Genomic DNA, 21,903 nt, shown 5'->3' on the forward strand with positions numbered 1-21,903 from the left:
CCTCCAGAAAAGAGCTAGTATTCAGACATGAGCGATGAGTGAGGATCCTCAACAGCAAAGACGAATCACAGGTAGCACTTAGTGCTAGCTGAGTGAAAAGACTTTTTACGTCCCTCTTGGACATCTCAGAATACTACCAGACAATCTGTTAACTAAGCAAAGTGAAGTGTCAGAACTTCCTTCAGCAAAGGGGAACACCATTGCATCGAGACATTCAGCTGTTTGTGTCTCCACATTCAGTTCAGTTCAGTCGCTCAGTCATGTCCGACTCTTTGCGAACCCATGAATCACAGCATGCCAGGCCACCCTGTCCATCACCAACTCCCGGAGCTCACCCAAACTCATGTCTGTTGAGTAGGTGATGTCATCCAACCATCTTAAACTGTCGTCCCCTTCTCCTCCTGCCCTCAATCTTTCCCAGCATCAGGGTCTTTTCAAATGAGTCAGCTCTTCGCATCAGGTGGCCAAAGTATTGGAGTTTCAGCTTCAACATCAGTCCTTCCAGTGAACACCCAGGACTGATCTCCTTTAGGATGGACTGTTTGGATCTCCTTGCAGTCCAAGGGACTCTCAAGAGTCTTCTCCAACACTACAATTAAAAAGCATCAATTCTTTGGTGCTCAGCTTTCTTCATAGTTCAACTCTCACAACCTATACATGACTCCAAAGACAGGTGTTAGAAGTGAGATCATGGGCTCAGATGGTTTCAAGGTACAGAATTGATTGGGACTGGGCAAGTTTATTAGTAGATAGCATAGAACTGATGGGCATGGCAAAGAGAAGTTACTGACACGAGTCTCTTGATAAAAGTTGACTGTTACATAATTTGCAAACTCCTCTGTCCATGAAATTCTCCAGGCAAGAATACTGGTGTGGCTAGCCATTCCCTTCTGCAGGAGATATTCCTTACCCAGGGATCAGACCAGAGTCTCCAGAATTGCAGGTAGATTCTTTACCATCTGAGTTACCGTGGAAGCCTCTTGCTTAATTAGGGGGGCTGTTTTTCAGGTCTGCAGTCCACTGTATCCATTATTACAGTAGTTTACTGAAACATACAGTGAAATGATTTATTGGTTTAATCTAACATTTTTCCCAGAAAAATTTTCCTGAATTAACTAGGTCATGTTGACCCAGGTGGTCTAAAGCAGATTAAGACAGATGGCCTCAGCTGTCATTTCCTTTCCACCTATTCTTTCCCTTTGGCTTAAACAGAGCCAGGAGCAGCACAGTGAAGGAAGACAAGGAAGAGCAGAGATAAATAAAGTGGTCAGGCCATTTCAAGTCATTGGTGACCCATGGAATCACATGAGAGGCTTGAATAGAGAGGAAAAGGAGGAACTATCTGACTTCTAATTTATGGATAAAATCTATTTGTATGAAATCAAAATATTTTTTTAATGTGGTCATATATCTGTCCATGATATTGTTCAGAAATTCAGGGAAGTTAGAGCCCTTGGGTCAAGTGTAAAGTTCTATAACAGGAGAAAAATGAGGGAATGTCCTAAATACGCCCTAATACATTTAGTTGCACTTCAAATGAAACACTTGTTCTTCAGTCCTCAGTTGTCTCTGACTCCTTGCGACCCCATGGACTGCAGCACCACAGGCTTCCCTGTCCTTCCCCATCTCCCAGAGTTTGCTCAAACTCATGTCCATGGGGTCGGTGATGCCATCCAACCATATCGTGCCCTTGCCCTCCTGCCTTCAATCTTTCCCAACATCATTCTTTTCTGAATCAGCTCTTCTCATTGGGGAGCCAAAGTGATAGAGCTGCAGCCTTAGCATCAGTCCTTCCAATGAACATTCAGTACTGATTTCCTTTAGGGTTGACTGGTTTGATCTCCTTGCAGTCCAAAGGACTCTCAAGAGTCTTCTCCAACAGCGCAGTTCAAAAGCATCAATTCTTCAGTGCTCAGCCTTCTTTATAGTCCAACTCTGACATTCATATATGACTACTGGAAAAACCCATATAGCTTTGACTATATGAACCTTTGTTGGCAAAGTAATGTCTCTGCTTTTTAATATGCTGCCTAGGTTTGTCATAGCTTTTCTTTCAAGGAGAAAGCGTCTTTTAATTTCATGGCTGTAGTCACCATCTACAGTGATTTCGGAGCCCAAGAAAACAGTCTGTCACTGTTCCATTATTTCCCCATCTATTTGCCATGAAGGGATGGGACCAGATGCCATGATCTTAGTTTTCTGAATGTTGAGCTTTAAGTCAACTTTTTTACTCTCCTCTTCCACTTTCATCAAAAGGCTCTGTAGTTCCTCTTCACTTTCTGCCATAAGGGTGGTGTCATCTGCATATCTGAGGGTTATTGATATTTCTCCCGGCAATCTATATTCCAGCTTGTACTTCATCCAGCCCAGTATTTCACGTGATGTTCTCTGCATAGAATTTAAACAAGCAAGGTGACAATATACAGCCTTGATGTACTCCTTTCCTAATTTGGAACCAGTCTGTTGCTCCATGTCTGCTTCCATCTGTTGTTTCTCTGCCTGCATACAGGTTTCTATGGAGGTGGGTAAGGTGATCTGGTATTCCCATCTTTTTAAGAATTTTCCACAGTTTGTTGTGATCCACACAGTAAAAGGCTTTCAGTTCAGTTGCTCAGTCATGTCCATCTCTTTGCGACCCCTTGGACTGTGGAATGCCAGGCTTCCCTGTCCATCACCAGCTCCCGGAGCTTGGTCAAACTCATGTCCATTGAGTTGGTGATGAAGCAGAAGTGGATGATTTTCTGAAATTCTCTTGCTTTTTCTATGATCCAGTGGATGTTGGCAATTTGATCTCTGGTTCCTCTGCTTTTTCTAAATCAAGCGTAGCCCTCCAATAATTCTCAATTCTTTCCTCACATTCTATTTCAGGGTTTGACTTTCACTCATTGCATCCTATACAGGATCTAATACAGTAATCAGTCTTTTCTTTTTTTTGGATCAATGGACATGAAATAAAGTATACTGAATGTAATTCATGGAAAAGTCTGTTTTCATTTATTATTTTGCTATTGGTCATTATTTTGACTTACTTAAAATCAGGATGAATTTCTGAACATGGAAGCTATGGAAATGTAGCTCCCACTGCAGGGAGCATAATTGACTTACAGTCCCAGCTGCTAGTCTCTGAGTGTAGCCCCACATTTATGCCAAAGCCATGCTGTGACCTGTTCTTGGCCAGTGACTGAACTTGGCAAGGATATGCAGGCAAGGCTGTCTCTGTGACTTGCAGGTGACTCATCAAAACTTAGAACTGGCCTGAAGAAGGTTATTCTAACCCAGCTTCCTTCCTTCCATCTTCCCTTCAGTGAGTTCAGACTGGCGATGCTGTCTGATGGCTCTCCCAGAACCCTCCAGCTACCTCCCCATTTTCACTGGCAGGTATTTTGTTCAACAAATATCTGTCATGTCAAGTCCTAGACCACAGCTATCTCTCAAAGGACTGCAACTAACACATTATATGAGCACGGTTTGTTTTTTACATGAACTAGTAACCTTATTGTCACTAATTAGTCTTCTGTGATATTCTCACCCTTTTCTGAACATCCTGTTCTTTGTGTTCCCAGTGAAACATGTTTTTATTGACATTATTGCACTTGCTAAATGACAGTAAGTTAAACTTGTGTGTGTGTGAACTCTGTGAAGGGAAGGAATTTATGTCTTCATTCAGCATGAATGCCCGGACTATAACCAGAATTCAATAAATATTTTTCAACAAATGCCTACCTAAAAATGAAATTTTCTAAAGTAATTAGATGAAAAAATGCACCTAGGAGAGGATATAAATCTCTTAAGACATAAAATGTGCCATATATTTAGATTCTCTAAACTTCCTTTTTCTACGCAGCATAATATTAATGAAACAAAATGTTTAGCTATTGAACACAGTTGAAGGTACTGGATGCATTCACTAAATGCACCATATGAATAAAAAAATGAAATGCTGTAATTCATTCTAAAGAAATACTTTCATTTTAAATGCCATATCTATTTGAAATGCACAAGTGAAAGAGTCTTAGGAGAAAAGGAGTAAAACAGGATTCTGAGTAAGACAGCAACGGAGATTCTGAGCATTGGATCAGGAATGAGGAAAATTCAAGACATATCTCATATGTCTGGTTACAAAGTCAAGATTACTTTGTCCACAGTGAATTGTATACTTCCAGAATGACTGCGATAGTAAGCCCTGGTGCTGAAGATGGTCAGTTATCAAAGATGTTGGAAATGCCGAGGGTTAAAACTTCATAAAGCATAAATATAACCATGAGGTGACTGGAGTCCTTCAGAAAGTTGATTCACAAAAGCGTGAGCTAAAGGCTGGTTAGTAATAAGATGACCGGCAACTCCTGGAGGAAACGTACGTTGGGGAGCAGAAGTTGGATCCACAGCCCAGGGACTGGAAGCCAGTATTTCCACAACCAAAAGACCCAAGGCCAATATTTCCAGACCCTAGAGATCCAGTGTAAATTGTCTGGCAGGGACTGCGGGAGATGAAATTCTGTGAATGGGAGCAGGATGTCTGGAAAGATCTGGTCACAGCACAGGGTGTCTGGAAGCTGACGGGCCTAAAGAAGTTCTCCTGACAGTCACTGTAGAGAGTGGAGCCCAGCTGGAAAGTGCTGGGGGAGTAGACAACATTGCTGGGGTAGAAAGAATCACAGGTGGAAACTGGGACTCCCAAGTAACCTCCAAGGGAACGGGAGAAGTTTCCCGTGCTACAGTTGAAAGACATGCTGTTGGGAGTTCTGAGTTCAGCTGAGTTGCAAAGGGAAGTTTGTGACTGTGAATGTTACCTTCTACACCGGATACTTAAATACTCTAGCAATGGGTGTAATAGCATATGTTCATTTTAATAAGAACGCTTAATTATGCTCCAGTAAAAATGAAATGCATTAACCTTCAAAGACCTTTTTTATGATTACAGACTTTTAAATGAAAGAATTTCATCAGATTTTCAAAGCAGTTGTTCATGAAGCAAAAATGTTATTTCTCATTCATCTAGCTTGGGTAGGTGACTCTGATTGCACCATAATTGTACCTGTAAGATTGGGGTTTTATTCATCTTATCCTTCAACATAGTGTATTGAATGGGTACACAGTGAGAACTTCGTTGTATTTAAAGCTTTAAAAAGTACTTTGTAGTCAGGAGGGAACATTCATTTTGTTCCAAGTTTAGGAATAGAGGGGAAAAAAATCAATATCTGTTTTACATCCCAAATCTTGTGTACCTTATAGAAGAAATAACCCACTTATCTTCCTTAATTGGTACAAATGTTAAATGAGCATCTAACACATTTATATTCTAGTTTTCTTATAGTGTAAGTACCCAAACTGCTCTTGTATGAGTGAGTTTTTGATTTAAGAATAAGGGATCCATATTTTCAGCAGTGCTTTGAAGTTTCCATTATAAAAATGCTTAAGAAATCCTTATTCTGAAGTTGACTTTCTTCATGAGAGATCACATCAATAAATTTAATTTTCAAAAAAATCTCTGCATAAAGTTTAAGTCATTTTTAGTGGTGTTGATGTCATTGAGAACAAAATAATAAGCTCTATACATTAAGAAAGATGAGCCTTTAGTCCCTTAGTTTTCTCTCATAGGGTGGGATTTTTGCTAAAGAAGGTAAATAAAATCAAGAAGTAAGGAAAATGCCTACTACCTGTAAACTTCAAAGAAAGATCAAGTTAGAAAAATTCATAATTACAAATGACCTTTGTAGATTGAAATGAGGGTAGAGAGTTTCAAAATATATGATAATGTAAAAAAGAGAATGAATCCTTTTGAATTTACCTCTGATGTGGTAAATACATTAAATCATATATATATAATTATATATTTTTGTTTATATATTCTGCATAGAGAACTAGTATAAGTATTTTTTCTAGATTCTCCCATAAAGTTCATCATTGCTTAACTGTAAATACAGCAGTACATGTGTACAGAGAATAGCTTAAAATAACCTGTGGTGTTGGGCAAATCTCTTAAGACACCCATCTTCAAAAACTGATACATCATCCAGTAGAAATGAGCTGAGACTCATTCTATGAAGATTTGAAATTACTAAGTGGAAGTTTTTAGGAAAGATTCAACTAAAAATCTAAAACAAGGTACCTTTGCAGGTAATTGAGATTTCCATCTTGGGGACACTTATTAGATATCCATCTGATAAGATATTGTAAATGGGATTCCAACGTGGCAGAGTACTGGAGATAATTGCTAAACTTCCTTCTAAACTGTAAACTTTATGACTTTGAATGTTTTCAGTACACAAATTGGTCTTCAGTCATATTCCATATATTTGGTAAGCAACATAATTTGTGCTCTGTTTCTAAAATAAACAGTTCTTATTTATCAGGCTTCTTAATTATGAATAGAAAATTGCTTTCTAGTAGATTCCAAACCTTCCTGTTTTGTTTATAACGTCAAAACATCCATATAAATATTTCACTTAGCTAGATTGAATTTGCTTGCTTCAATATCATCCACTCATATAAGCTATTTCTGTAGAAGAATATGCTATGAGATAAGATATTAAGTAATACTGAACATTCTTTTCTCAATGAAATGAATTTTTTGCACACAAGTACTTTTGTTCAAAAGTAGAAATTTTTTTCTGTGATATGAACAAATCGAACAGCACAGAAGCCACAGGAAGATAAAGCTTCTCAATCTTTCTTCTTCAAGGTGTCAATCTTCATTACCTTACCACACAGAGGAGGAATACAAGTCATAGAATAACAATAAAAAATGACCACTACTTTAGAAATTGTGTAAGACTTGTGAGAAACACCTAAGAACATTTTAAGTCAAAGTCAAGTATGTTGCTTTCGGAGGCAGAGGAAGAATCTCCTTAAGATGGCTACATTGGTCAAATACTTCAAGGCAAATACCTTATAAAATTTCCTTAAAACAAAGGCCTTTTTTTAGATTCCAGGTAGTCCTTTTGGTGGAAAACATTGCCTCTGAGTAGAGAGAGAAATACATTGGGCATTTTTGTCGCATGTTTTGTTCTTGTTTTTGATGTCTCTAAAAGTACCTTAGATGAATATTTCCAAAACAATATAAAGGTATTTATAATATTTAACTCATTCCACCATAAACACACAGGCTTCCCAGGTGGTGCTAGTGGAAAAGAACCTGCCTGCCAGTATATGAGATGCCCGACCCAGGGTTTAACTCCTGTGTCAGGAAGATCCCCTGGAGGAGGGCATGACCATCCACTGCAATATTTTTGCCTGGAGAATCCCATGGACAGAGGAGCCTGGTGGACTACAGTCACAGAGTCACAAAGATTTGGACACGACTGAAGCGTCTTAACAGCCACACATGCACAGTAAACACACACATGCGCATGAAAGAGTGACTGGCTAAGGTGGACTCTTGCTAGTTTGCATACAGTTTTAAGCAGGAGCATCAGAAATAAGGGGATCTCTCATTTAATATTTCATGAAAGCCATTAACATTGGGGTTTAATTAAAAAAAATCATCATACATCTTGTGTGTTACCATTGCCACTTCCTTATGGCATTACCCATTAGGTTAACCTGCCGCTTCCTGGTACAATCCGTGTATGTCCTTGTTTAAAAAACGACTTTGAGTAGATCAGTTAGCAACTTTGCTCTCCAGATGACAACAATTTTGGGACAGATTGTGAAAGGGGATTCAATTATTTTTAATTAAGCCAGCTTCCATCAGCCCAGTCACTGCCTCTAAAGTTTTCTGAGTGATCTGCTTGGTGACTTTGGTAGAAAAGGATGACTAAGAGCTTTGAAGATTCCATACTATTACTTGAATTTCAAGGCACAAAGATGATTATACTCTTCAGCTGTAAAACCACAAGCACTCCATGTGTGTAACTATGCTGATCTTTTGGATTCAATTAAAAAGATGATGGTAGCTTGTTTTTATGAGCCACGAGGATGACACAGCCGATGATAAGGATATATAAACGCCCCTGTCCAAGAAGTGACATTCAGATTCAGAACCTTCCCATCGTAACTCACATCACCTGCGAAGATGTCCTACAACTGCTGCTCTGGAAACTTCTCCTCCCGCTCCCTCCGGGACCACCTGCGCTACTCAGGCTCCTCCTGTGGCTCCTCCTTCCCCAGCAACCTGGTCTACAGGACTGACCTCTACTCTCCCAGCTCCTGCCAGCTGGGCTCCTCTCTCTACAGCCAGGAGACCTGCTGTGAGCCCATCAGGACCCAGACTGTGGTGTCCAGTCCCTGCCAGACGTCCTGCTACCGCCCGAGGACCTCCACGTTCTTCAGTCCCTGCCAGACGACTTGCTCTGGATCTCTGGGCTTCGGTTCCAGTAACTTGCAATCTGCTGGTCAAGTCCCATCTCTGGGCTTTGGATCCGGTGGTTTCCAATCCGTGGGTCACAGCCCCAACATTTTCTCATCCCTAAGTTGTAGATCCAGCTTTTACCGTCCCACCTTCTTCTCTTCCAGGAGTGGCCGGTCTCTTTCTTTCCAACCGACCTGTGGATCTGGCTTCTACTAATGTCATACTTGAATACAATACCTACTACATCTAGAATTTAATGCAATACTTAACTATATTGAGATCTACACTATCTGTTGACCTCTTGTTTTACCTTTAGCTTATAAATTTGACTTCTGCTGTTACCTACACTGGATAAGGAATAATTTGAATACCGGTAACTGAAAATGTATTCATTGAAGAAAGGTGCCATAACTACTCCCTTGTAGCTATATAGACATGTGATACTGAAGCACATTTATTTCCTGTTTATTTCTCCTGGTTATTTCCCCAAATGCATCTATTTCAAATTTTACTAGTAGAAAAAATGGTGTGAGTTTAAATAAAGTATGGTATATGACATCCACATATTGCTTTTGTCATTTTGTTTGCTTTGTTTCTTCAATGGAAGAGGGCATGGCAACCCACTCCAGTATTCTTGCCTGGAGAATCCCATGGACAGACAAGCCTGGCAGGCTAAAGTTCACAGGGTCACAAAGAGCTGGACACAACTGAAGCAACTTAGGACGTGTCTTCAAATATAATTCTAAATATCTGGCTGTATTTTTCTGCATCTTGTACTCATAATTTAAATTTTCTCAATTTAAAAGGTAAAATTGTTCAGTGTCGTTTAGGTTTGGAAGAAATTATTTCATCCTTTCATGTTTACCCTTCTGTTAATACAGAAGGAGTAAATACATTCTGTTAATATGGTAAAATCTGAAATTACATTTTTAAGACTACATTTTAAGACTACAGACAAGTAACTGTGACCTTTGGTTTTGCAGGGGGTTTGAAACTTGAATATTTTATATAATTATAAATAGGTATATTAAATTGACTACATCACATAATTTTGGAAGGAAGACTACTCATAGATAGATTCTAAAATAATAAATTCAGTAAGAAGTTAGTTAGCTAGATTTGGTGAGAATTTCAGTTGCCCCTGATTTACTGCTTTCATAAGAAAGCAAATGAAATGTCTAATTGATTGATAATTGAAAACATCTAATACACCCCAATATTTATCAGAAGTAAGCCCAGCACTTTTTGTACAATCATTAATACAGTTGGTTTGCAACCACTTTTTAAGTTGTTCTGTTGATAACATTTAATTAGAGAAAAAAAAAAGGAAAAGGAAATTCAAAAACAATGCAAATATTCTCATGTTACAAGAGTTAACTAAATGTTTAGGAAGCTGATTACACCTGAATCAGCAGTTATGCTCCAAACTTTTATCCTTTAAGTCAAGGACAATATTACTATAAGGTACAGATGACCTAGATTCTCACCCACAGGGTAACCATATGTCTTGGTTTATTCTGTTTGTCTCAGCATCCAGTCCCACTTGGTAATTGTCTTAGATTTCTCACTTTTTATATGTAATGAATAAGTGAGTCAACATAAGTGATGATTGGTTTAGGAAACTTCCACTTTGCTTTTGCTGTGGTTTCATCTAGTGGAGTGCTTATAAGATGCATACAGGGTGAACAGTTTTTACTTTAGCCAGTGTTAAATCTGAAGACAAGCCATATCCTATTCTTTGCTCTGCCTGAAAAAAATAGAACTACTCCTTTTATTGCTGAGGGGTCATGGAAAACACATTACACTTAGATACAGTGGTAGGACAGTTCACATGTTCAAATCTTGGCAGAGGTTCATTTGTCGTTCTAACCTAGCCAGTACTGCTGTGGCTGTTTCCACATCCTGCAAGATGCAGTAATAGACACCAAGCTACCAGTAGGTGGAGATAGTGGGAAATTTAGGATTACTGATTAGGGAGAAGGCAATGGCAGCCCACTCCAGTACTCTTGCCTGGAAAATCCCATGGACGGAGACTGGTGGGCTGCGCTCCATGGGGTCGCTAAGAGTCAGACGCGACTGAGCGACTTCCCTTTCACTTTTCCCTTTCATGCATTGGAGAAGGAAATGGCAACCCACTCCAGTATTCTTGCCTGGAGAATCCCAGGGACGGGTGAGCCTGGTGGGCTGCCGTCTCTGGGGTCGCACAGAGCCGGACACGACTGAAGCGACTTAGCAGCAGCAGCAGCAGTACATAAAATACGGGCATAAAACGGAGGGTGGTACACAGCATATACTTGCTTCACAGGTGGTGCAGTGGTAAAGCATCCATCTGCCAGTGTGGGAGGCCAAGAGACTCAGGTTAGACCACTGAGATGGGAAGATCCCCTGAAGAAGGGAATGGCCACCCACTCGTGTCCTTGCCTGAAAAAAATCCCAGGGACAGCAGAGCCTGGCAGGCTGCCGTCCATGAGGCTGTAGGAGTCAGAGATGCCTGTGTGCAGAAGCACACAGCACATGAAGATCAGTCTAAACGCTCTTGCTGCAGCGGCTTGCTTGGCCGCATATCGTACTGCTTAAATCTACAACTATGTTATTGTTTGGGAGAATTTTTATGTTTTTAGACTTTGCAAAAAGAATATCTTATTAGGAGCAATGAACTAAAGCTAAAAGTTCATATGTTAATTTGAAAGTGTGAGTTCTTAGTTTCTATTCTTAAAGCAAGCTGATGGTGAAATATGACTTGTGCAACAATTTTTTGACATTTACCCTCCACCATGGGGGTCAGAAGTATCACTTACCAGATAAAAAGTCAAAGAGATGATTTTGCTGGAGAAGCATCAGAATCTATTTCAAAAGACAGAAGTTTTAAAAAGATTACTTCCAAAGATGATTATTTATCACTAACAGTTGTAAAAACTCTGTTTATATATCACTCTGATGCATACGTTTCATTTAGGTCAAATAGCTACTCTAAATCATTTTCGCCATGTTAAATCCTAAGTTTTCTGGTACAAGTAAAACATACTCATGCACACACACACACACACACACACGCAGACACCAAACAACAAAAGCACAAATGAAGCAGTAGATGATGTGCTCTTCCATTAACAAAAGAAAAGCTTCACTAAGGATTAATGAAGCCAGCATTATGTCAATATTGCTAAATACTTCAAATGAAAAATGAATTTAATTCCAATAGTGATTTGATTTCTTCTTGATTTGATTTCTTCATCCAGTCCAAAGAGTCCATGTAAAGCTAATGAAAGTTCCTAATACTCTGGCAGTTCTAATGCAAAATTATTTAAAAAGTTCAAATCAAAGATGAAATGACTGGTTGTCTCAGTAACAATAGAAACAAAAATTTTGCTGAAGGACCACATCATGATAAAAATAATCAAGTAGGATTCCCATGAAGAAAAAAATACTGTTGTAATTGCTGTAAATGTATAACCCATAATTGGATCCAAACATGCTGTAATATTCTGCTATTCGAAGCAGAAGCTGTAGTTTTAAAACATTTTTTGTGTATACCCAGAGCAGGTTTTTTGGCCTGCTTTTCCTTACCTCATCAATCACCTCTTCCATCTCTGTTGTATTTTTTATTTTCCTGGTGCCTTTTTTGTTGTTGATTTTTATGTCATTAGCATGTTACTTTATATAACGAAGCACACACAGCGGGGGAGGGAGGTACATTCTTTCATGCTTGATTTGAGGTCTTTATTTCATATTCTGTTACTTTTACATCCAATTACACGACTTTTCCCTTCTCAAGGACTTCCCCATGGTTCTATCCTGATCGACGCCTGATTGCTCCTTCAGTCTGACTCACCAAAATGGGAATGCTGTTTACAGATTAGTGAGATGTCATGGTTTGGCAATTTTACTCTTTTCTTTTTTAATTTTCAGAGAAAAGCTTCTAGGAGTGACAGTGTTTATGTTGGGGGAATTCAGAGGGAAGAGAAGAAATCTGTCAAGTTATATAGAAATCACCTTTATCTCTTATTTTTAAAAAAATATTAACAGTAAGCTCATCTTCAATTTTGGGGTTGCTGATATTAGAATTATGCATGTGTGACTGTGAAAGAGAGTTTGTGTGTGTGTGTGTGTTTTGTTTTTTACTATTCTTGTTCATAGTGGTAGTTATTGAGGAAGGGAACTTTTTAATGTGACAGTAATAATGATAATTAAAGTGAATAATACAAGGTTTGTCATTGCACTCAGAATATCTAGCAATATCTTCCTGAGGGATAATAACGTATTTCTGTCAATCTATTATTAAGTATTATGGTTAATGCAAATCTTTTTAAGAGAAATTAGCTCATTTTTCTTTAGCGTTCTTTTCCTAAACTCTACATTTATTTTTTGTTTTTCTCTTTATTATGAATACTACTCACAAGGCTAATGAAACTAGATCCAAAGGAGCTGAAGTCTATTCAGGTAAAGCAAGCTCCATAGTAGGAGGTATATTCAAGGCTCTTGGTTAAAAAAGTAGGTAAAAAAAAAAAGTTCAGAAAATAACAAGAATAGGTTGATTCAAGAGATGGAATTCTACTAGATCTTTGATGAACAAATTTGGGCAAATTTCTAATTCTTTTTGACTTTTCTTTCTCTCATGTCTGGGAAGATCTATAGCACAGAATGTTTGTCTTTCTCATGAGGATATTTGAGCAATTAAACGCAAGTTGTGTATCAGGTACCCCTTGTATCCTCTGTTATATATTAATTTTTCCAACTGTGATCCCAGACACAGCTATGGTGCCTGAAACAATTGCATGCAAGTTTCAACCCTCTTTGCACTGACAGTATCTCCCCTCCTGCATAAACAACATTTCTTTCACTCTCTACCTGGGTTCTCAGAGATCACAGCCAGAAAAACAAAAGGAACATACTGAATCCTCTCACATGTTTAATGAGGTTCCAGAAAATTAATACACAGCCAGGCAACATTCCAACAATGGGAAGCACAAGTTGATGGATAAATGATTCTCACTGTTGATCAGATCCAGGGGAGGACAATTCCAAAATCATACCATATGTTCCTAAAAAGACCTTGAAAGACTAAGCCCTCTTTGCCCATCATAAAGTCAGCAACAAAAAAAAAAACAGATTCCTTTGTAAGATTTTTTCTCTTTGATTCTGTCACCTTCCGTGGTCTCCATACTATTTGCATGATGCATGCTGTGCATGTGTGCATGCTAAGTTGCTTCAGTCGTGTCCGACTGTACAATCTATTGGACTGTAGCCCACCAGGTTCCTCTGTCTGTGGGATTCTTGAGGCAAGAACACTGAGTGGGTTGCCATGCCCTCCTCCAGGGGATCTTCCTGACCTAAGCATCAGACCCGTATCTCTCATGTCTCCTGCACTTGCAGGCGGGTTCTTTGCCACTAGCACCACCTGGGAAGTCCTAGTCGCCTGGTATCTTGTGACAAACACACAGCCTGTCCTCAAGGTTTTGACTTCAGCTCTGCTTTAGAGTTAGGAAAAGGATACAGGAGGAAAAAGGTACTAGGGGAAAAGGATGCAGCCTAAGCCTAGAGGATACAAATATTTATTCAACACTGCTCCATGTATGTTGCTGTTAGTAATTCAGGTTGAGCCTTGAGGAAGCCTTGGGAGGTTATCCCACGTCTCCTTAACCCAGTGGGCTTCCCAGGTGGCACTAGTGGTAAAGAATTTGCCTGCCAGTGCAGAGGACGTAAGAGACACTGGTTCGATCCCTGAGTGAGGAAGATCCCCTGGAGAAAGGAATGGCAACCCACTTCAGTATTCTTGCCTGGAAAATTCCATGGACAGAGGAGTCTGGCAGGATACAATCCATGGGTTGCAAAGAGTGAGATACAACTGGAAAGAATTAGCACTCACTGCTTAACGCAGTTACTCCCCAATTAAAATCATTGTGAATCTCTTTATGAATGTTCATAGGTACGGCTCAGAATGGATCATCAATGGGACCAGGCTCAGGGAAGGATTACGGCACTTATGCCAACCAACAGAGAACAAAACATCTACCCTTGGAGTTGTTTAAAGGCTTATTTTTTCTCTTAGCTGAAAATCTACATTGAGATACTAAACGTTCAGTATGTTATGTACATATTATCTCATCTTGTAAATTATACTGTATTTTTGTTGCCTGCATTTCTAGTTATACACCAATTTCTCTGTTTTCCATTATTAGCAGAAATCCATGCCTCCATCCTCAGGCAAATATCACTGATATTGAGGCAAATACAATATGGACCTCCAGGAAATAATTACTCCCACTAGGAAACATATGCAATGACAATGGAAATTTGCTAAAATCTTTCAAAATGTGTGTTTTCACATCCAGTTTCAGATGCACATTGATCTTTATTTAAAATTCCCAAATCTTGATTAAACTATAGGCAAATAAGACAAACAATATATTTCAATGTCAGATGATGTAAATTTATTAGATTAAAATTTTCATTTTCAAATGCTTTTCCATGAAACTCCAATAGTATATTTTCACTCCAATAGTACAGGCAATAGGACTTCATATTGGGTTATTCATTAAGTTTAGAGTCCCTCAAAAGTTGATGATGCAAGAAACTGATGATTTAAGAATAAAAGATTAGTGGTAAATGTGAGAAGGAAAACGATGGGTATACTGAGAGAGACTTTGATCTCAATATGCAAAAGGATTTAGACCTTCAACAAATTGAACGATAGAAGCCAGATCCACAGGATGGTCTGTAACAGGATGATTGGCAGCTACTGGACAAAAAGTAGGTTGGATGACAGAATCCGGATCCATGGCTCAGGGAAGGGAAGCCACAGATTCCATAACCCAGCCGTCTGAAGCCACGGCCTCCACAGCCCACTGGGTAGCAGCTTCTGGATCCAGAGCTCAGGGAGCTGCAGCTGCTGGACCTATAGCCCAGAGACCCAGGGAAAGTCGTCTGGCAGGGACTGGAGAATGTGGAGGTCCTCGGGCGGTAGCAGGACGTCTGGCAGGGACGGGACACCACAGTCTGGGTCCTGATGGGCTCACAGCAGGTCTCCTGGCTGTAGAGAGAGGAGCCCAGCTGGCAGGAGCTGGGAGAGCAGAGGTCAGTGCTGCAGATCAGGTTGCTGGGGAAGGAGGAAGCTGGGTAGCGCCGGTAGCTCCCAAGGGAGCAAGAAGAGAAGTTTCCAGAGCAGCGGCTGTAGGACATGTTGACAGGAGATGGGAGTTCAGTTGAGTTACAGTGAGAAGATTCTGAGTCTGAATGTCTCCCCTGCACTGTGGCATTTATACACTTCCAGCAAGGGGTGTGGCGCACCAAGGGATCATGGTTCCTAATGAGATTTCCTCTTTTGCATATGTGTAATTCAGTAGTCTTCTCGGTAATTGCAGTTGCAGGTGAATGGTTTCTCGCATTTGTTTTTATGGATGCTGTAATTCTGTTGTTATAGCCAAAGCCAATGAACTACTGCTATGTCGGAAATGCTATGACTGTTTTCTACTAATGCGCATCCCATCATGGCCAGGGAAGCGTCATGACCAGGAAAGCTTTTTTTCTGATTTACCCTAACCTACTTCCTATGTATCTACATCTGTTTTTCCTGGTGACTGTTTCCCTCCTGAGTGTGGAATAAGATGGATTTTCCTCTGGTACCATGGATCAGAGACACAATTTCGAAGCTTTTCTGAAATGATCCACTTTGTCACCATTTACTCCCATTCTCCAAAATCACTCACCGGTAATCGTTATGGCAGCAATAGAAAATACAGCAAGGATCACAGTTATACAGTATGTCCCTAATCCAATAGAGACCAAAAATAGATAAAATAAGAGACTGAGAGAGAAATGGCGAGGAACATAAAGACAGCTGCTCTGTATGTAAAAATAAGATGACCAAAAAAGAGGCTTAGCTGAAATAGTATCCAGGAGAGATCAATCTGGCCCATGTCTATTTAGTTAAGATGGAAACGCTGATGTATGGTGAGAGAAGGAAGCAATTGAAAGTGAAACACAGAGAAGGCTTAGGAAATTTTTTTTCTATTGTACTCAAATTATTACTTATTCCCTAATGTCTTTATAATTAAAAATATCAAAATTAGTGTATTTTATGAATCTTGATCTATTGTTCCTTTCATTATCTGCTGAAGCTGCCCCACTAATCCTTTGCAACCTGATGTGAAGGCTGACTCATTGGAAAAGACCCTGATGCTGGGAAAGATTGAAGGTGGGAGGAGAAGGGGACCACAGAGGATGAGATGGTTGGATGGCATCACTGACTCAATGGACATGAGTTTGAGCAAACTCCAGGAGATAGTGAAGGACAAAAGAGCCTGGTGTGCTGCAGTCCATGGGATCGCAAAGAGTCGGACATGATTTAGCAACTGAACAGCGATGCAGGATTTCTATCGTCTTAGAATATCTCTAGTTTTTCTGTGCACAGGCTTTGACTTCCTGGCATTTGCAGAGCTGCAGTTTCCTGCCTATATGTGAAGATTTTTTTCCACTTCTCTTTTATTCTGTAGGGTGTATAAATCTCTCTCTTTCTCTCCTCTTTCTGTTCTCATCCTACCATTATTCCTTCCTCTTTTTAATGTATTTAACTTAGATTTTCTCTCCCTTCTGTTTTTCATATATATATATAGCTTCTCTTTAACTATAGAGTCAAAGGTTAAAAACAAAGTTTACTAAATTTTATCATATTCTGAGTGTGTAAATAGCTACAGCTACTTTCAAAGTTTATTCACAAAATATTCAGTGTTAAAGTAAAACTAGTTAAACCATACTCCAGACTCAAGGAAATGTAATGTTATTGTTGATAGCAATATTTTCTTACTTTATTTTTTAATAAAGCTATTATAAACTTACCAAAAATAATAACATTAAAATACTGCATATAACAAAATAAAACTGGAACAAAATATAACAGCAGAAAATACAATCTGAAATCCATAATCCATATAATAGTCTTGGGAAAATCAGACATTAAACTACTTATGCTATGAATTTAGTAGTAGGAAACAGGGAAATATTGCTATCAAGGAAGAGCTGTGTTTCAGAATTGAAGATAATTTGAGGATTGGGGACAGAAAATGAAAACTAGACAACAGAATCTAACTGAAAGTTTAGAAATTTATAAAGTAATAACTGATTTGGAAAAACTAGTGATATCTTTTATCAGTAGATTAAACATTGCCTAATAGATGATGCTTTTGAACTGTGGTTTTGGAGAAGACTGTTGAGAGTCCCTTGGAGTACACGGAGATCCAGCCAGTCCATCCTAAAGGAAATCAGTCCTGAATACTCATTGGAAGGACTGATGCTGAAGCTGAAGCTCCAATACTTGGGCCACCTGATGTGAAGAACTGATTCATTGGAAAAGACCCTGATGGATTCATTGGGAAAGACTGAAGGCAGGAGGAAAAGGATACAACAGAGGATGAGATGGTTGGATGGTATCACTAACTTGATGGACATGAGTTTGAGCAACATCCAGGAGTTGGTGATGGACAGGGAGGCCTGGCATGCTGCAGTCCGTGGGGTTGCAAAGAGTCAGACGTGACTGAGTGACTGAACTGAATAGACAGTGAATTAGAAGATGGAATAAAAGGAAATCCCAAACTAAAGCATGAAAAAGACAAAAAGACTGAATATACAGAAAAGACTGTGAGAGGCCTGTATATATAATGTATACGCTATGTTGCTTATAATTGGATCTCAGGAAAAAAGGAGATAAAAAGGGGATGGAAACAGTATTTGAAGAAATAATAGTTTTGTTGTTCTTCAGTCACTAAGTCGTGTCTGACTCTGTGTGACCCCATGGACTGCAGCATGCCATGCTCCTCTGTCCTCCACTGCCTCCCGGAGTTTGCTCAGATTCATGTCCATTAAGTTGATGATACTATCTAACATATCTAAACAAAAGTTTAGGGTTTATCAAAGTTGATGCATCATCTGATGTGTGAAATGGTACTCAGGAAATGAGTAGAACTGGCCTAACGTTGAGGTGACTGAAAGATGGGCTTTAGCAGAAATGATCCCGAGATGGAATTAAAGGTACAAAGACTTATGGGGAGATGGCTGCAAGAAAAGAGTGTTGGGGAAGAGGGGAAGAAGGCTAGGAGACTTGTCAGACTTCTATGAGAGTCTCATCAGAGTGAAGAAGATAGACAGACATGCCCCAGGCAGCCTCGGATTGCGGACAGTTTCTCAAGACCATTGGAGATCCTCAATTGTTGGCCAGCAAAGGATCTCATGTGTCTTAAGAAGGAGGCCTTCTAATATCTCTCCTGTCATTGCCTGGGAGCAGCCCCATGGAAAGAGAGGCTCTCCTACCAATGCAGTGTTAGATTTTGGGCCATAGCATGGAGTTGGGGCAGGGGCGTCCTTGATCAGTCAAGCCTTCTGTAGATGGAGATCTGAGAAGGAAATTCTTAGGGCATCTACATGTACAGGTGACAGTCTGTTAAGACTACAGGGCTCATGTCAGGTCCACTGAATCTGAAACTCACTTGCTTCCTTCCCTCATCTCAATATTTCTTAGCTCTTTGATGCTTTCCAATCTGGCTTTCCTTGTGACTCTGTCTTAATTCCGTCCCTCACTGTCACCATCTCTCTAAATAGCTGTGCGGGTTTCTTTCTGGTTCTAGCCATCAATGGTACTCAAAAAAGTGTCTTGGCTGATAATTTTTCCTTTCCATTGTATCTGAGACACATGCGTAACAGAATGTAGTAGATTGACAATAATGGAGGATGAGAAGATATCAGTTCAGTTCAGTTACTCAGTCACATCTGACTCTTTGTGACCCCATGGACCACAGCATGGCACGCCTCCCTGTCCATCACCAACTCCTGGAATTCACCCAAACTCATGTCCATTGAGTCGGTGATGCCATCCAACCATCTCATCCTCTGAGAAGACATGGCAACAAGTAAAGTCAGTATTTAGTAGGTTCTTTGTCCAAGCCAAAGTTACACCTCTGATCCACTGACAAAGAAGAAAAATAACTTTATCTTATGTAACTGCCATTTGAGAAAAGCATTTTCTCTTCATTGACAGAAGCAAAACATCCAAAGATTATGGCAAGAGGAAGCAGAAAGGCTTTCTTGACTATGATGGAATAAGCATTCGTGTGAAACAAGTCATAGCATTTCTAACATAGGTGTAGTTCATTGGCCTTGGCTATAACACCAAAATTATAGCATCCATAAATACAATATGGGGAGAACCATTCCAACTACAATTATAGAGAAGATTGCTAAGTTACACACATGTAAACAAGGGAACACACATATGGAAAAAATGACCCTGTAGGTTACCACACCTATTGCTGAGAGTATATATAAGCACATCTGTCCAGAACATTACATTCAAACTCAGAATCTTCTCACTGTAGCGCAGCTGAACTCACATCTCCTGTGAACATGTCCTACAACTGTTGTTCCAGAAACTTCTCCTCCTGCTCCCTTGGGGGCCACCTGCGCTACTCAGGCTCCTCCTGTGGCTCCTCCTTCCCCAGAAACCTGGTCTACAGCACTGATCTCTGCCCTCGAAGCTCCTGCCAGCTGGGCTCTTCTCTCCGCAGTCAAGAGACCTACTGTGAGCCCATCAGGACCCAGACGTTCCGTGTGGTGTCCCGTCCCTGCCAGACGTCCTGCCGCCGTCGGAGGACCTCCACCTTCTCCAGTCCCTGCAAGACGACTCACCATGGATCTCTGGGCTGTAAGTCCAGCAGCTGCAGCTCCCCGAGCTCTGGATCCAGAAGGAGCTACTCAGTGGGCTGTGGATCCCGTGTCTTCAGACCCCTGGGCTATGGAGTCTGTGGCTTCCCTTCCCTGGGCTGTGGATCCCGATTCTGGCACCCAATTAATTTTCCCTGCAGAAGTTTCCATTAATCTTGCTACTTACCAACCTGTAGATCTGGCTTCTACTGATTAACTTGTAGAGGAGCCAAATTCATTTGAGAAATTTAGATTGTGTACCCTAATTATCTGCTATCTTAATCTGCTCCATTGAAAAGTATTCTAGTATTTCCTGATCACTGGCAATTCTTTACCTTTCTAACCCTTAGACTGGGGAGATAAATTCACACTGTCAACCTACAAAGTTAATAAGAAATTCAAATTGAATGGTAGATAGAATTTACGGTTTTGCACTTCTCCCAAAGATAGATGGAAGGTCAAATAATTTGATTTTAATAAACTCTTTGTTCTGCCATCCAAATATGCTGTGAATGTTGTTATTTATTAACAATGTGTCAACTAAAATTTGTATTGTTATTGTTTCTATTAATGGGCTTTGGAAAGCTCAGATTTAAGGGGCTATGCACTAATTTTGGTTGTGCTCAGTCATGTCCAACTCTTTTCGACCCCACGGACTGTAGCCCACAGTCTCCTTTGTCCATAGAATTTTACAGACAAGAATACTGGTTTTTGTTACTGTTCAGTCACTCAATCATGTCCAGCAGAGTAGCTTGCCATCTCCTACTCCAGACGTTTTTCTTTCTTTAACTAAGAATTTTCTCTGGATGCCCACAGCTTCTACATACAGCCTTACTGTAAAAGAAAATCTCAAGAGATTTGAATACCTTTATCTACACAGACCATACATCTTGAAACGCCTTATGTACAAGAGTGGTTTTAAGAATGCAGGAATATAATTTAGGCTTCTGTGATAAGACCTGGGCATGAAGGGTATCAAAATGGAAGACTAGTACATTTTTAGAGAAAAGAACACCGCTGAGCTTTAGATAATCACCTTGCAGGAAATTTTCTCTCTCTCTCTCTTTTTTTAATTGACTAAATCCCTGTACCCCAATTACTGTTTTCAATCTGCTCAAATTATCACCATTTGTATAAAAAGATAGGCAACAAACTTAGATGAGAAGGAACTAGGCTCAGCAGGTGTGAGGTTGCACCTGGATTTCTTAAGCAACAGAGAAACAGAATCTAACTGTTCTCAAGAAAGCTCTAATATCATCAAAAATGAATGTTTCAATTGTATATTGAAATAAATTTGGATATTCTTTTTTTAAGTGTTATTTTTCTATCTTACATACAAGTGTTATAGAAAGTAAAGTAGTAACAGAGACAGTACAATGACAACTGGAAATTTAATCTTTATGTAGAACAAGTAGCATTCTACATAGGAGAAATAAATATTTTCCTATTCTTTGTAAGATTTTCAAACATCCCTGAAATTAGGAAATTAGATGCAAATTAGGAAATTAAATTTGGTTGAATGAGATATCTCCCTCAACTAAAATCATTGTGCTAGCAGGGCCTCATTTCTTTCCAGAGGATCTGGGGGAAAGCCTATTTACTTGTCTTCTTTTTGTTTGTTTGTTTTCTAGAGGCCACCCAAATTCTTTAGCCTATGCCCCACTTCCTCCAAAATCAGCAGTGGTGGGTAAAATCCTCCTTGTATTGATATGACTCTGGTCTATTCTTCCGCCTTTCTCTTCCATTTTCAAGAATGTTTATAAACACATTGGGCTCACCTGATGATCTCTCTGTTTCGTATCAACTGATTAGCAACTTTAATTCATTACTACTCTCATTACTCTTGCTATATAACATGGAGAAGGCAATGGCACCCCACTCCAATACTCTTGCCTGGAAAATCCCATGCACAGAGGAGCGTGGTA

General features: G+C 39.7%; 4 protein-coding genes across 4 annotated transcripts; 2 read left to right on the top strand and 2 right to left on the bottom strand.

Moving 5' to 3' along the window:
* KRTAP15-1 (keratin associated protein 15-1) lies at positions 4,112–4,782 on the bottom strand. The gene is given in 1 exon segment (NM_001285771.1): positions 4,112–4,782. A coding segment is annotated over 1 exon segment (411 nt). The 5' UTR covers positions 4,730–4,782; the 3' UTR covers positions 4,112–4,318.
* On the top strand, positions 7,973–8,561 carry LOC100861175 (keratin associated protein 13.1). Its single transcript, NM_001285770.1, is given in 1 exon segment — positions 7,973–8,561. A coding segment is annotated over 1 exon segment (492 nt). The 5' UTR covers positions 7,973–8,014; the 3' UTR covers positions 8,507–8,561.
* On the bottom strand, positions 14,951–15,502 carry LOC102180888 (keratin-associated protein 13-1). The gene has a single exon (XM_005674702.3). It carries the CDS (start codon positions 15,467–15,469, stop codon positions 14,966–14,968), a length of 504 nt encoding a protein of 167 aa, XP_005674759.2. The 5' UTR covers positions 15,470–15,502; the 3' UTR covers positions 14,951–14,965.
* LOC102181160 (keratin-associated protein 13-1) lies at positions 19,591–20,424 on the top strand. Its single transcript, XM_013971946.2, has one exon. It carries the CDS (start codon positions 19,682–19,684, stop codon positions 20,150–20,152), a length of 471 nt encoding a protein of 156 aa, XP_013827400.2. The 5' UTR covers positions 19,591–19,681; the 3' UTR covers positions 20,153–20,424.

The sequence above is a fragment of the Capra hircus genome, chromosome 1, assembly GCF_001704415.2.
Source record: "Capra hircus breed San Clemente chromosome 1, ASM170441v1, whole genome shotgun sequence".
In the NCBI taxonomy this organism is placed as follows: domain Eukaryota; kingdom Metazoa; phylum Chordata; class Mammalia; order Artiodactyla; family Bovidae; genus Capra; species Capra hircus.